This window comes from Bombus terrestris, chromosome 6, assembly GCF_910591885.1.
Source record: "Bombus terrestris chromosome 6, iyBomTerr1.2, whole genome shotgun sequence".
Classification (NCBI taxonomy): domain Eukaryota; kingdom Metazoa; phylum Arthropoda; class Insecta; order Hymenoptera; family Apidae; genus Bombus; species Bombus terrestris.
The window spans coordinates 4,731,114-4,745,888 of record NC_063274.1 but is presented as its reverse complement, the minus strand read 5'-3'; the positions used below and the strand labels follow the sequence as shown (position 1 = coordinate 4,745,888).

Sequence of the window (14,775 nt, the reverse complement as noted above, 5' to 3'; positions counted from 1 at the left end):
TACGTCGTTTGCATGTTTAGTTATTCCAAATAACACACTTATTAATTCTTTATTAATATTAAAATCCGACTGATTATAAGTTATAACGTTTCTGTCTTTCTTAATTACTCTATATATTTATAATAGAACATATAATTACGCTTAAAATATATACATGTCAAGCAGTGAGACAAAAAGTTCTAAAGGTAAATTAACCAAATGTTCAAGTACTGTTTCTTTACAGTCCGAGCTATCGAACAAGCTGTCGCAATAAAAACCGTTCGTTGGTCTTAATTGGATGAGTTCGAGCTCCGAAATTATGGCGAGCAAAGTCATATTAAAGAAAATCGAAGTAACAGAGAACTTTTCTCTCTTTTAATCCGTCCTTTCAAAGCACTTTGTCGGAGTTCTCTTCGAAAAATGTCTGTCTACCGTGGCAATGTGGACTGAATGAAATCCTATGGAATGAAATCCTTCGGTACAGCGGAGGGTGTGCCTTGTGCTTCTCAAACTAGTTTTATGATATCCCACCGACACCTACCATGCTAATCCGCCCACAAAGTTTTCTTCGGCTGTTTACTCGCCTCCTGGCTGCACCTCCACCATCACACCCGCGCTCACCGCTTTATAACTGCTATCGTGGATATAACATAATTTTCCTCCTCGAAGTAAGCGAATCGATACAATAAATGCAGCAGATTCCAAAGGGCGGAGTAACAGCAATTTCAGTCGGCGTTTAATCACGTGATATTTCATTTATCCGCTATATATTACTGAGGCTAAACGTTTTACGGTTATTACATTCTTGAAATTGATGTGTCAATAAACAGAATAACGCTCGCGTAAAGGTGTACTAAATGCATTTTCATATTGTCATTGATGTGTTAATATTACGACTCTGTCTGTCTTTCTCTCTCTCTCTCTCTCTCTCTCTCACTCACTCACTCCCACATTCTCTCGTTAATAAAAATATATCACGACGTTTCGAATCTTTCCTCCATTCCCGCCATCTGCATACAGATCCTTGTTAACTGTGACGAGCACGATTCTTACGATTATATGTGTTTCATCTACAAACTGTTTCGTATTCTGCGCGATGGGAGAGAGGAATATGGGTATTGGAATTTCAGAAAGCCGAGTCGCAGGTAGACAGCCTGATTTAGAACATCCCCAGTTGGCGGGCGTTTAACCGAATCGAGGATTCATCTCCTCGCGCCCTCAAAGTGCAGCAGACACGATGTATGAGCAGTGTGTAATATGATGAGCACACACACGCTCTCAACTACGCTTGGAATATCACCTACACTATCACGCCACTTGCACCCACCTAAAGGTCTCTCCTTACATTGCCGGTTGACTCGTGTTGTCCGGCTCTAGCACTTTGACTCACTCTGTCTTTGTCCTATGCGCGCTGCCGACACTCCGTACACGCGACACACAAGCAACGTTCGGCACTTGGTTCCGGTACTCCTCCTTCTGCGCCTCGTTGCAGTTAAGTGTAAGCAGGACAAGCACAGAGAGGTGGTCTCTGTTGTTCTACCGGTGGCTGAAGGAACGCAGACGCGACGATCGCGGTATACACGGTTAAAAGTGAGACGAGCCGAAAACGAGAGGGTGAAGAAGATGAATAGAGACGGAACGCGAGAGACATATGTATGACAAAAGATAGGTGCGAGCGAAACAACGATAGCGATGATGCGGTGCACCTGTAAGACAGAGGTCGAAAGTTTGGGGATGGAACGAATAAGTGAGACACAAAATGGCGGGAAGAGGTAGAAGATCAAGAAACACCGAGGCGCGACAGAGATCGCACGATATGTCGCATCTACTGTGTGTGTGCGAGGAGGATGGCAACTGGGAGGATACTAGTACCGAGTGCGAGTGAGATAACCAAAAGCAGGGGTGTCGATAAAGATTTTTTTAAAGTGAGGAATTATGTGTCGAGCAACCGTGACAAAGGGCGCAAATGTAACAGAAAAGCCGGATATTTCTACGAATTAAAAGATCTAGTACGATATCCGTTACATATTGATTGCATACATTACAAAATAAAAACACGCGTAAACACGCGTTAAAAGTTAGTAGAAGAATTATATGAAATTAAATTGCTTTGTTTCTTATGCGAAATATGAGTCGGAATATTGTTTTCGTTCTCTTAGGCGGGTAAGAAAAAAGTCGTGACAAAACTTCGGTAAAAAGTTGCTGCAAGAGCGTAAGACATTAGCGGCGTGGTATTAGTAAGTTAAATAGGTATTACAATTTCCGATAATAGAAGCCTCATTGGGTGCGATCTTTCGTGGACCGTTTTCAACAGTAGAACGAATTTGCTCGACGGATGTTGTGGTCGTATCATTGAAAGAGAAGAAAACTTGTAATTTCATAATTATTATGAAATTAGCCATTATTGCCATTATTGGTTTCTTTGATATAAGGAAACAACGAATCGCCCCTGTCGGTCGACGCCCTTGACTCGACGAACTGAGAAACGAGTCGAAGAAGGATGGACTATGAAAAGAAAAGAGACGGGCATTCCGCTCCTTTGTGTATATTCGTGTCCCCTTATTGGTGTGTCAGTGTCGTTGCCGCGATAGATAGTGTTAGTAGCCGCTCATTGGTGTTCGCCGCGGCGGCAAGCGGCGTTCACACGTTTCCCGTCATCCACTTCGGTACCCGGCTCGCAGTCGAGCGTCGTTCGTTGTACGGTGCGGTTGTGACGTTCGCGATTCGTCTCGACGCTTTATACGTTCGATATATGTACATATTTGTATATGTGTGACACTGTGCACGCGTTTTCTTTTTTTCTTTGGACTACACATATATACATAAAGTGTTTGTGATAGTGCATAGAGATCATCGGTGTGTGTCGGTTATATTTTTTCGCATAGTGCCAAGGTGGATTAAGGACGTATCTCCTGAGAAAACGAAACGCAAGAAGCAGGAAAGGAGTCACGAGTAGAGGTATTATTTACTGACAGCTTTTTCTATTGACCATTCCCGATTCGTCTGTTGCCAATGGGAGAAATTATTGTTTGCCGCGTCGTTTAACGTGTTCGCGATAGATTTTTGTGTAAACACAAACGCTTCATCGTCGATTCTGTTCTCGTGAAATGCTAATTGTTCAAAATCGTGATAGTCGGCAATTATAGCCGATAGCCCGGTTTATTATTTGTTTAACGACGTGCGATATAATTCTCCATATGAAATGACAACCTATAAGGGTAACCTTTTGTACAGAAACCATCAACAAACCGTGTTGATGTTTTCCGTTTTCGAAAATAGTGTCATTAATTTACTTTGTATCGTTTATATACATTGTCACATGGTGGTAATATCATCGTGTAGGCGAACTTATCAACAACACGGTACCGTGTAACATTAACCTTGATAATTGCTTTCAGTTGCTTTGCTCAGTTCGTTGCCAACTCAAATGGCCGGTAATTATAGAAATGTTAGCAGATTTCAATAGCTTTTCGCGATGCGCCGGAAATTACGTGTTCGAAAACGACGTAGTTGCGGGTACATGTCGTCTGGTTAAATCTGATTTTAATCGGCCTGATGTTTTAAACGATAAGACGATCTTTCGACCGTCAGAACATTGCAGCACCTGTTTAATCTTGTGTCTTTCGGGTTATTTTCGTTTCAATTACGTTTCTCTGTCTTTGAAACACTCCTTAACTTTTTGCAAATCATTAAATAAAATTGTTGATAACGTGCTCGATTTCAAGTCTAATTTTATACTAAAGTATTTCTTAAAACGATGAAAATGATTTAGTTCGTTAAAACGAGAACGAGATCGTAACACGAAAATATGAAGCATTGTAGGGTTAACCGTTAACCGGCGTCTATTAAACTAATTTGAAAGAAGTCAGTGACGAGTTTCGCTCTTTCTCAGTTTAATAAGCAGTACCACTGGCAGCACCTTCGATGCGACACAGCTGCGAAGTAAATTACTGGAAAGAGATACGACGGTAGCGGGAATGGGAGTTAGCTACAAGCGGCGGCGGGGGAGGGGGTAATCGCGAATCAACCGTACATGGCTCATTAAATCATCCAGACAATCGACACGTTTTACTCGCTACTTTCTTCGTTGGTCGGCTTCTTAGATCTGTTACTATGCATTTTTCTTCTTTTACCATGGCATTTCCATATACATTACTTTAACGGCCAATAAACTTATTAGATATACGATTAACTGTAATAATACAAGGAAGAAAATAAGTAGAAAGGGAAAATGGTGCTGTTTATTTACTATTATACCGACGATGTGTATGCGTTATAAATATTTGAATATTTAAGTATTAAACCTTAATAATATCGATTAAATGCTCGACCTTCTTATAAATCAACTATAGTACTTGTATCGATATTTACATACCTAATACATACTAGACGTTACAGTATAATAATGGCCCATTAACCAGTATCGCTTATTAACGTTATGGTTCATCATAATTTTTTGCTTAAATGTTAATTAACCGAATAAAGTGTCAACCATTTATCGATGACACGTGCCTGCGCACACACGCGCGCGCATCACGTAGCCAAGTCGCACGCTACGCTATTGGTTCCCGTCGATAAACCGTAATTTCGTTAATGCGCGGGTTACTGTGGGAAATCCTTTAAGTTGCAGAGTGCAGCACGCGCGTCGGTACTTGACCATGTCGCGATAACGATCACGAGGGAAAAGAATCACGGAGATCGCGTGATTAAGGATCTTAATGGCGATTAAGCGAGATTCGTGATAACTTCCTTCGTGACTTGCCCGTGCACTGCTGTGTCCGGTAATAGGTTCCCTTCCTTCAACCGGACGTATAGGTGTCTTTGAACAGCTGCAACGTTATGCTTGTTTATTTTCCTTTTCACGAATTTCATCTGAGCACACAGCTCAACCGTTTTGTCTCGCGTCGCATATACCTTCGGATTGTTTGACGAATGGTAGAAACGTTGAAGATACGTATTCGAAATATCGATCGTCTCCTGCAAATTTTTCTTCCTAGAAATAATAGCTTATGAAAGTATGTATGTACATACTTACATATTTTTGCATTTGCCGTATAAAATATATGTATTATGTATGTGTATTGTATATTCTATATGTTATGTTTTCATCGTATATACGTGTTATATAAAATATTTGAGAATTTCATTATCATGTAATGAGACACAACCAATTTTCATGTTTGCATCGAAAAGAATTGAAATTAATCCGAGAATGTGTGTAGAAGTTGTAAGATATTTACTTCCAATACGTTATTATTGTACGTTATATTAGTCATATGTAACATGAGTTAGTATGTAGCATAAATGTAGAGCGTATAAGTGCTAAAAATGGTGTTGCTGAATATGTCAAGGTTATTTCAATATAATAAATAACTGACCGCTGGATATTTTTATGATCTTTGGGAAATATGTACTTAGTTGCGCTAAAAAATATCTTATAGCTTCTATGACTCATTGCTCTATATCACATTATCAGATTTGTTTCAAACTTTACCCATGTAATTATGATAGTCAAATCTTATTACAGTATCAGAAATTTTAACATATTTTGTATAATACACATAATATATTTATAAACGATTTCTACAAGTATTCGAATAATTGCGGGAGCACATTTAGGTTATGTACAACGTCAGATTTGAAGTCTCCGCGTATTTCATAGATCTTTGGGATTTAAAAAGGTCAGTTTAAAATTTTGCTAATTCCTTAATTAAAAATCTATTGAAATGAAGAAAACGATTACTGATGTATCCATGGTATTAATCTTGAATGATAAAATTAGCCGAAAATTTAGTGTAACCACAACTAAAGAAATGATCGTAAATTTTTGGCCGGTGATTATTTCCGATCTGTATGTTATTACATCGGGCGATAGAAAACAGGCCATAAAGGCGTCGCGAGTTAAACTGCTGAAAGTTTTCATCGTTTCGTCATATCCGTATATTGCAAATTGATGGAAATGACTGTTCAAATTTGGCTGCGAGTTTTTCACGTACGCCCGCTCCATTATACATCGCTTGTGAAATATATTATCCGTGGAGAATGGTCTGTTAACGGAGTTACATGACTCCATTTTCATGTTACACGAAACATCATCCGGCGTTACAAAGAGCCCGTAATGACACGTGCACGTGTGTGAAATCGCCTCGTATGTCAATGTGGAAATGATGACAACAACGAAATCCTTCGTTTCGATGAAAAATTTTATACTCCACTACGTTTTATTCCTGAACGTTTTCATTCCGGTATTTTAAATTATTCAGTCACTTTCAATTCTGAATTTGCATGTATAGCTGTCATAAACAGTGCTGCGCTTCGTTATTTAATACATATGTACATAATTCGCACATGCGCGAACTTCGTTTCATATAACTGATTTATTATGTGAAAATTACTTGAGGAAGATCCAAATTGCCCTAATGCAAGCCATTAATACTCGTATATATACTGGTACACGAATGTATATTTATTTTAACATTTTTGTTTACTTGTAATGTTAGCATGTTTTGTAAACATTATAAATCATCTCGAGTTTTGCTAATTTGTCATTAACGAGGAGTAACGTGATATTTTGTTTTGATGTAGTTTTTGTGTGTATTATGAATCATGCGTGAAATCCATAACGGTCGATCATGAGGTTATAATCTTCACTAAGTTCTTAATTCGATTTGAAGAAAACATAAAGAGATTTCAGATATTTAAATTATATGAAATTTTTTTCAAATACTTCAAATACTCGGAGAAATCTAGTTTCTTGAAAAGTGACACGAGCCATTTAAATAATCGAATGACCCATTTAATTCGACAAATCAAATTACCTGTCTCAAATTCCGAACGGTATAGCGTGTTAAAGTCATAGAGAAGTAAATTACACGTGCAAATTATCGCGAGATATACGTTAAATTCCTGATGTCTACGAACTTCGGAGATTATACGCGATATTAGAAAAACAAAAGGAACATCTATATTATCGTCGGCGAGTAGGTATAGGTAAATAAATCGTACAAGTAACGAGATCTTTTTTAATTTGTTTAATTAATTCAGCTAGTCGATCGTTTATACTTTAATTTTCCCGAATTACCATTCCCTACGGTTGAATTAAATTCATGCATCGCTAATAGGTTATAACGAGTCATTTGTTCGTCGTCCGCCATTATCGATATTTCGATATATCGTTCCACGATACGTCGCCATTTTTAATCGATAATTAAATGCGTTCGTAACGTAAGTGTTGGACACAAGAAAGTGGAAGTAAACTGTTTACCTAAAACAATTTTTTTTTTAAATACAACACAATTTCCGTACGTGACATTTCGTTCGTGAAACAGCTTTACGTTTGGTTTAAACGAGAGGGCGCGCTGGGCGCACTTACTTTTTCCTATCTCCTTTTTCTCCTTGCTGCTCCATTTCCTCCTCCCGTTCTTTTATTCCTAATTTTTTTACTCCTACTTTTCTCTTCGTTCTTTGTCGCCTTGCGTTAGAAACATGCCTTGGAGATTAGGATAAATGTTCTCGAAATGGTGACGGAGCATGGTTTACATGGCTCGTAAATCGAACGATAAATTGATCGGCCAGATTCATGAAACCGCATACACACGCATCACGGCCATATAAATAATTTCGAAATTCATATGCGATGCGTAGCTGAAAATTTTTCCGCCCTATGAAAATTGAAAATGGGAGATGGCTTTTATTTTTTTTATTTTTTTCGTACATTAAGCTTACAGTTATTTTCATGCATTTTTCGATAGTTTCCATGTCATACGTGCTCGTACGAGGAATATGAAATATCGTTGTTAAAGTTGATCGGGAATTTTAAGTTATAGCACTTCGTATTTTTATACTCGCGACGTTGATTTTATCTTCATACGAATAATCGTATTCAGCGTGTGATAGTGATTGATACAAATTAATTTAACGTCGTTCAGAATCCTTCGCTGATTACTGAAAATTTCTCTCGTTCTCGATGAACATAAATGCACATAACTTGCTGTTTTACGGTCTTCTTTCTGCTACTACGAATTGCTCGCCGGGTTCGGTATATCGTTCGTGTCTGTGCGACGCGATAGTGTAGTTAATGTATGCGCAATTTTAATTATCCAACTTTTACAGTGGTAACCCATTGAATATTTAAACTGTAATTACCAGCGTAATTTATTATCAATAGAGTATGATCATCTTGGTTTTAGCAAGAATTTTAAGAAATAATTTCCATTGTTATAAAACTGTAAACTCTGGAAATTTACTTCTCATATTTTATATAGCGGATAATTAAACCGATATGTATAATATACAGTTATTTTTGTCCGAATAAATAACTAAAAACTGTATGTTTCTAATACTTACGATACAGAAAGGGAAAAATCTCAAACTAATAGTTTTAACAGTTAATGTTAAATTATACTCGCGATGAATAAAATTAATTAAAAATTAAATCTGCTCTTCTACTTTCTTCTTTGTAACGTTTGTATCTCTTCGGACACTCTGTCATTTTTAAAATATCTTATTCATTAAAATCAGAGAATATACATATATATTTCATATAAATATAAGATTATATCGAATACTAAGATCGAACGTTTAAAGATTATCTATATTTTCGTAAATAGCAAAGAGATTGAGAAATTCAGTAAAAGTGGAGTTGATCGAATTGCTTTCTAAGAGACTTATGCATATTCATGTTATCCATATAATCTCAGCGAGCGATTAAAAACTAGTCCAAAACTTATAATCTCATCGGGAGGTTGAAAACTACCTGCTATAGTCTAAACATGTAAATGACTATGTAAGACTAATGATTTGGTTCTAAGAAAAGCAAGAACGTCACGCGAAATCACGTATTCTCAGGAAGAAGTTTACGAAACACCTTGGTTTTGTTCAAAGTAACAAATCGTGTCGTGTTATAATTGCAGTTGGCGAAGATCTTGATGCTGAACATCGAGGGAAGACCGTTGGCGTTCCTCCAAGATCCTGAGAATGTTACTGCAAAGATCGAGCCAGGGAATGGATCATGAAATGACCGTGTACAAAGGACATTGCGGACGCGTGTGATTCTTGCGGAGTATTTAGTCACAATTAAGATGTACCCCGCGCCGGCGAGACACCCAGCCGCTCCCGTAAGTAATTTTAACAAGAACAAAATACAATTCCATTCGATCGAGTAGAATTTTCTTTATCCGCAGTTCGATTATGCGAACAAAGGAACGATCAGTTTCACCACGTACATGTACGAATTGATAGGTGAGCCTCTGTACGATCGTATTCGTTATACGAATTCCTATAGCGATAATGATTTCTTTTAATTCAGTATGAATGAAGAAGACTATAGAAACTGTTTTGTTTTTCTATCTGTTCGAACAAGCGAGGTTCTAGTAGAAATAAAATAAGCTCTAATAAAATAAAAGAAAATGGAAATTAAAAAAAAAAAAGAAAAGAACAAATGAAAGACGCGTCCTTTTGTTTTATTTTTTTTATCGTCGTCTTTTTCAAGTTTCACAGACGGCGAGTGAAACATAGTTGTCGCGGTCGAAATTACGAGAGGTGCGGGCGTTACTCTCTCCTGTAACTCGAGATACCGCGAACTTAGCCAATTTTTATTGTGCCCGACGTAGTTTCACCTTGGAACCGCTAATTTTTGTAATTTTCTTTTCCTCGGGGAAATTTTTATAATGTATGCTTTATGGTGTCGCGGCAAGTACTCCGGCTGGAAGGAATGTTTGCACGAACGCGTTGTTGACTTGGGTATTGAAAAAAGTTCTACCACGCAAGAGTAATCTAAATAAACGTTCATTGTGAATTATTTTGGCGATGAGAGCGTCCTCGGTGTAGAATTTTAGAAATATTAGCGTTGTGATTGTTTTCCTTAATATCGGAACATTATCAACTATATAAGTTCTGAACGCAGTAAGCTTCTTAAACTTCAGAACCTCTAAGGTATTCGAGTAACGTAAAATAATCTCGCAGCTCTATGTTTCTTTCAATAATTCTATATTCTATGCAATCTACACGAAATGGATAATATAGGAAGGTGGAAAATATGACGTTACAAAGATGTTGTACGTAACAATAGCGTATTTCGATACCATTTTTTCTAATAATATTTGTTCTGTTAATTTTTTGTTTCTATACAAGTTTCTTCTGTACTCTTTTAGCACAGATAAGAAAGTCGAAATATTTACATTTTTTTGATATCAAATAACTTCAACTAATATATAAATACTAAGGATTACCACGGACGCAGTACACGTGCAAAACGACGACAAACCAGGGCAACATGTTGCTAATAGTAAGTGAAAAGAGGGGATCTCGTTGTGTGAATTATGGGTTTTGTGAAATGGAGGAAACGAGCAAAAGGTAGGATTTATCGTACGTACCTGAAATTTATTTTTTCTGCCAGTAAATCGGGAGATTTCTACGATTAATCGCGAATGTGTTACGCGTTTCCTGAAGCGAAGGGGAAAGAAACCAGAAAAGGAAAGATTTATTATATAAACTTGAAATTTCATTTCTTTCTATAATATTGATATCACGATGAACCGGGAGAGAAGCGCCTTAAGTACTTCTACGAGCGAAGAAGAAAAGGCGCCGGTGCTCGTGAGCTTTCAACTTTTCTTTTCAAAGTAGTTACCCCGTCAGTTGCTCTAACACTATCGCGGCGTTGCCGGTGGCCCATATTATCCTCTTTCCCCTTTCATGTGCCCACTTATGGGATGCCTTCAATTTTAATTCACCGTTTTGTTCATTGTTTGAACTATTAAGCGTTCGTTCAGAATTCTTCGCGCAGGAAAACTTTACCGGGTCGATGTTACTTTTCTCGTTGCTAGATTTTATTCATCCGCGACAGTGTATCTCGTTACTCGAGCTCGAAACAGCCCTGTGTTACGCCCTTTTTCAAACGTTTCCTCTAAGATGGTTAGCATCCGGGTAGCCACGTGAGATATCACTCGAACACGGTTGCATATGTAAATATCCTTGTTTCGTCTGGATTTTCACGTTTTTCTCGGTTCGCAGTTAAGCCTTGCTGCAGCCACATCCCTGCACCACCACCGGCACTCGTGTTTTCTCTGTCTCTCTTTCTCTCGCTTCCTCGTTCTCTCCTCTTCTCACACCGGCTCGTTGCAAAGAATAAACCAAATGGCGGTTATGAAGTTTACGGAAGAAAGGATCGGCACGGAATAATATAATTGCAGGGTCATAGTAGAAAAAGCATTCTCCTTTATACGCGCTTTAACCGGTCGCCTTTGCATTTTCATTTTCTTACTGCAAATAATTCCACTATTCAAAGAATGCTTTGGCCTGGCCGCCCTCTTTTTTACTTTTTCACCGCCGTTATAATTTCACGCGTCACATAAGCTCAAAGTCCTTTATGCGAAACGAGACCACCGGAGAATTCGCTGACACAGGAGGCCTCTAGAAATTATAGAGATTATTTATAGAGGGAGAGACAGAGAGAGACAGAGAGAGAGAGGACAAGTCAACGTACAACAATTGCCGTTCGTAGAAGCTGCTGGTTGGTGCTGGTGCCGTTGATATGTGGGTACACTTGCCGGTTGTTTGCTTATTGGCGCTAATGTGGCGCCGTTCAAGGGGCACAAAGTGGTTCAATAATTTCCTCATGAGGATTCTTAAAGAGTAAAATCGTTCTTGCAATAATACGCGGTTTATTCTATTCATAGAAGTCGAATGTGTACGCGTCGTTGCACAACATTCGATCCGATTGGTATCTGTTCTATCTACCAACTCTTGCCATGCGTAGAGTTCGTTTCATTCCTATTCGATATGTATGTAATTCTTCTTTAAAAAAAAAATGATTCAACTGTTCTGCTTTTTTATTACTGACCTTGTCGATAGCTAATCTTCGTCGTAATAAATTTATTTTGCCAATTGTGAAAGTTAAATGTTTAACCATAGTCGAATATTACTGCATACTCGTTCACTGGAGGATTCAAGTTTAATCCTCGAGCTATTGAAATTTATTCTCCTTCGCTCTAAGCTGTCATAACCATATACACATTCTGTATAATAATATAAAAAGTGCTTGTATACATTTGTTAAAAATTGAAACTTCTTCAGAATAGTTGTAGAAATTAATTGTACACTGTATGGAGGATAAAATAGAAACTATTTGTTCATCGAAGAACTAATTTCGTTGTAAAGTGATAGAAAAATTGTCTTAAAGTAAACAGGACGATAATTAAAATTAATCGGTTAAGTTACATTGATACTAACTCTCTGTCGACAAACGGATAATTTAATCCGCGATTTCTTCCAAATTTGTATTTATATCGAAGATAATTTCATACAATTGATCCAACGAATGCTTGTCCAAAGTATTAAAAGTATTATCGATGAGTATCCCGGAGAATGTTAAGTTGAGAGAAGTTTAAAGATTTAACGTAAGACTGCATATACATTTACAAATATGTACATGTAAAGAGTTTTACGGTTGGGGTCTTCGCTTATCCGCTGTTTAGAGACGAAGAAATTGATTTTGAATTTACCATCGCGAATGATAGATGGTCTGTAGTCATAATAGAAGCGAACACTATCCTAAGCGCTAAGAACTGACCCATTCTCTACACTTGGCAACCAAATAAATGATGGGACGGCTACGACCATTGTGCTCGTAAACTCTGTAACTTGAGCCTTTACGAAGAAGAGATAGATAATAAAAGCAGGAGTTGCTCGATGGAACATTGTTGTTCGCTCGTTACTTTGCCAAATCGTAGATGACACACGATTCAAGTCATTCATAAAGATTATTGAAAATATAGGTTACAAGAAAGAAAGAACGAGACACGCGTTACGAAGTATTTTTATTTCAAAAAATTCTATACATACAATGGACAAAATTTCAGGAAACGAATTGAGAAACTTAGCGAAGAAATTGATCGCAAGACAAGATGGTGAGTTAACTAAATTGCATTGATAATTATTAAATTGCGAATGTTTATTCATTTATAAAAAATTCAAAAGTGCAAGATTCTACAGAATTCACATAATACGTAAACTATTACTCGTCTTATGATATTTATTTAATCAATTTAATATTTACTTAATAGATCAAAATCTAACAATTTTAATAATTCTTCAAAAATGTTCCTCCTCTTATATTTAGAAAATAAATAAAAATTCCGTAACGATTCAACTATCCAACTAGGAAGAAGAACGCTTACGTTTACGATTGTCGTCATCGCCACGTTTAATTAAACATCTGGAAGTAATTATACGTATCTTGATAAATAAGTTTAAGCGTGTCGGTAGATTCTGCTCTTGCCGCTGTCAAACGGATGGTGATAATAGAAACAATAACTGGCACGGTAATGACTGTTATCCTTGATTGTCTAGTAGCGTGTCCTATAGAGGAAGTAAAGAACCTAATCAACCTACTGTGCATGAACGTGTTGATTTCAGGCATACCATTCATACGTGCGCTATTGTCCATAAGTCGTAAGACATTTAATACAGTTATATACATATAAACGAATATCATTACACTTAATTATAAAATTGTCTTGATTTATGACAAAGATTGTACTTATCTTAATTTTTTCTCTCTCTTCACCAAGTTTTATGAATTACCACTTGATAAATATCCCACTTTCCGCATGTAGTTCAATCTTCGAAAATAAAACTAGAAAATATTAAAGGTAAATTATACAGAATTGTTTCCAACTTCGTATTATGTTCTCTCTTTTTACGTTGATAATTATCCAATTGTGTTTTGCAATTATGTGAAATGTACTGCAATGATATACGGTATAATTGCATTGTGGTTGGAACTTGTAACATCTACGCGGAACGAACGTTTGATCGATCAACGATATGTACATATTTATTACGCAAAAAAGAGGGAGAAAACAGGATGCGAAAAGAAATGTCACGTTAACGAAAAGTTGCAGCCTCCTTGCAAATGTATCACGCTGATATATAGATTTTAGCAAAGGATAACAAAGGACAAAGGGACGCGCTTTGTTTCTTCCTCTCTTTCTTCTCTTTCAGTCTTTCCCTACCACTTCACCTTTTCCCCCTTTTTCTCTCACTCTATCTAACGTTCGCTTATTCATTCGTATTCCATCTGCATACACAATCTTGTGAATCGTTTATGCTGTTTGTACGTGGGACTTGACGGTTTTTCGATGTCTTCTCTTATTTTAAAGTATTTAAGTTATAATCACGATGAATCTACGAAGCACGAAAAAACCGATACTCACGGAATCCCATAAATATTTTCAAAATCTTTACCGAATACCGTGTATCCTTTCCAAGTTTCCCGTTCAACCAGTGTCTCTCAACCTTTTTCGAATCGTGACTTTTGTAACAACCAATTACGATCCTAACCGCGTACATTCGCATAAAAATATATTTCAACTTATAATCTGTTATTACCTGTAATTAACCGAATACTCAATGAGACATTAGCTGCGTGTATTTGCGTCTGATCAATCGGTTGTAAAAACGTAGTTATTTCCGTTAAATTCTGCGTTATTTCTGTTCGTTTATGGACAATCATTTTTGGAATATCGAGCAAATGTATTGTAACAGAATCGCGTTGAAATCGTTGCGACAAAATTCCATACGAAAATACGTAATACGAGTTAGAAATAACCGCGACTACCTTTAAAAAAATATTTTCCAATCCTCTGGCAAGTCGCGATTCGCACGTTACGATTGCAAAACTCTCGCTTATTAAAGATTATTAGATATTAAGGATTCAAGTATTACGATCGCCGAGAGAATACTGGAACGTAGCGGTAGCGATAAAATTTTCTATAAAAATAACGGTAATTAAAAATG

The 14,775-nt window shown here is 37.1% G+C and overlaps 1 protein-coding gene across 6 annotated transcripts in view; it reads left to right on the top strand.

The window, feature by feature from the left end:
* Positions 1 to 2,603: 2,603 nt before the first annotated feature.
* LOC100643077 (protein groucho) overlaps positions 2,604 to 14,775 on the top strand; it is a 113,853-nt gene continuing 101,681 nt past the window's right edge. For 2 of the 6 annotated variants that reach the window (XM_012309210.3, XM_012309211.3), the window contains exons 1-2: positions 2,605 to 2,937; positions 8,892 to 9,095. In XM_012309210.3, the coding sequence (XP_012164600.1) occupies positions 9,060 to 9,095 (36 nt within the window). In that variant the 5' untranslated portion in view covers positions 2,605 to 2,937; positions 8,892 to 9,059. Of the gene's footprint in view, positions 2,938 to 8,891; positions 9,096 to 14,775 lie in introns of all 6 variants that reach the window. The other 4 variants (XM_012309208.3, XM_012309209.3, XM_003395940.4 and 1 more) reach the window with 4 other exon arrangements.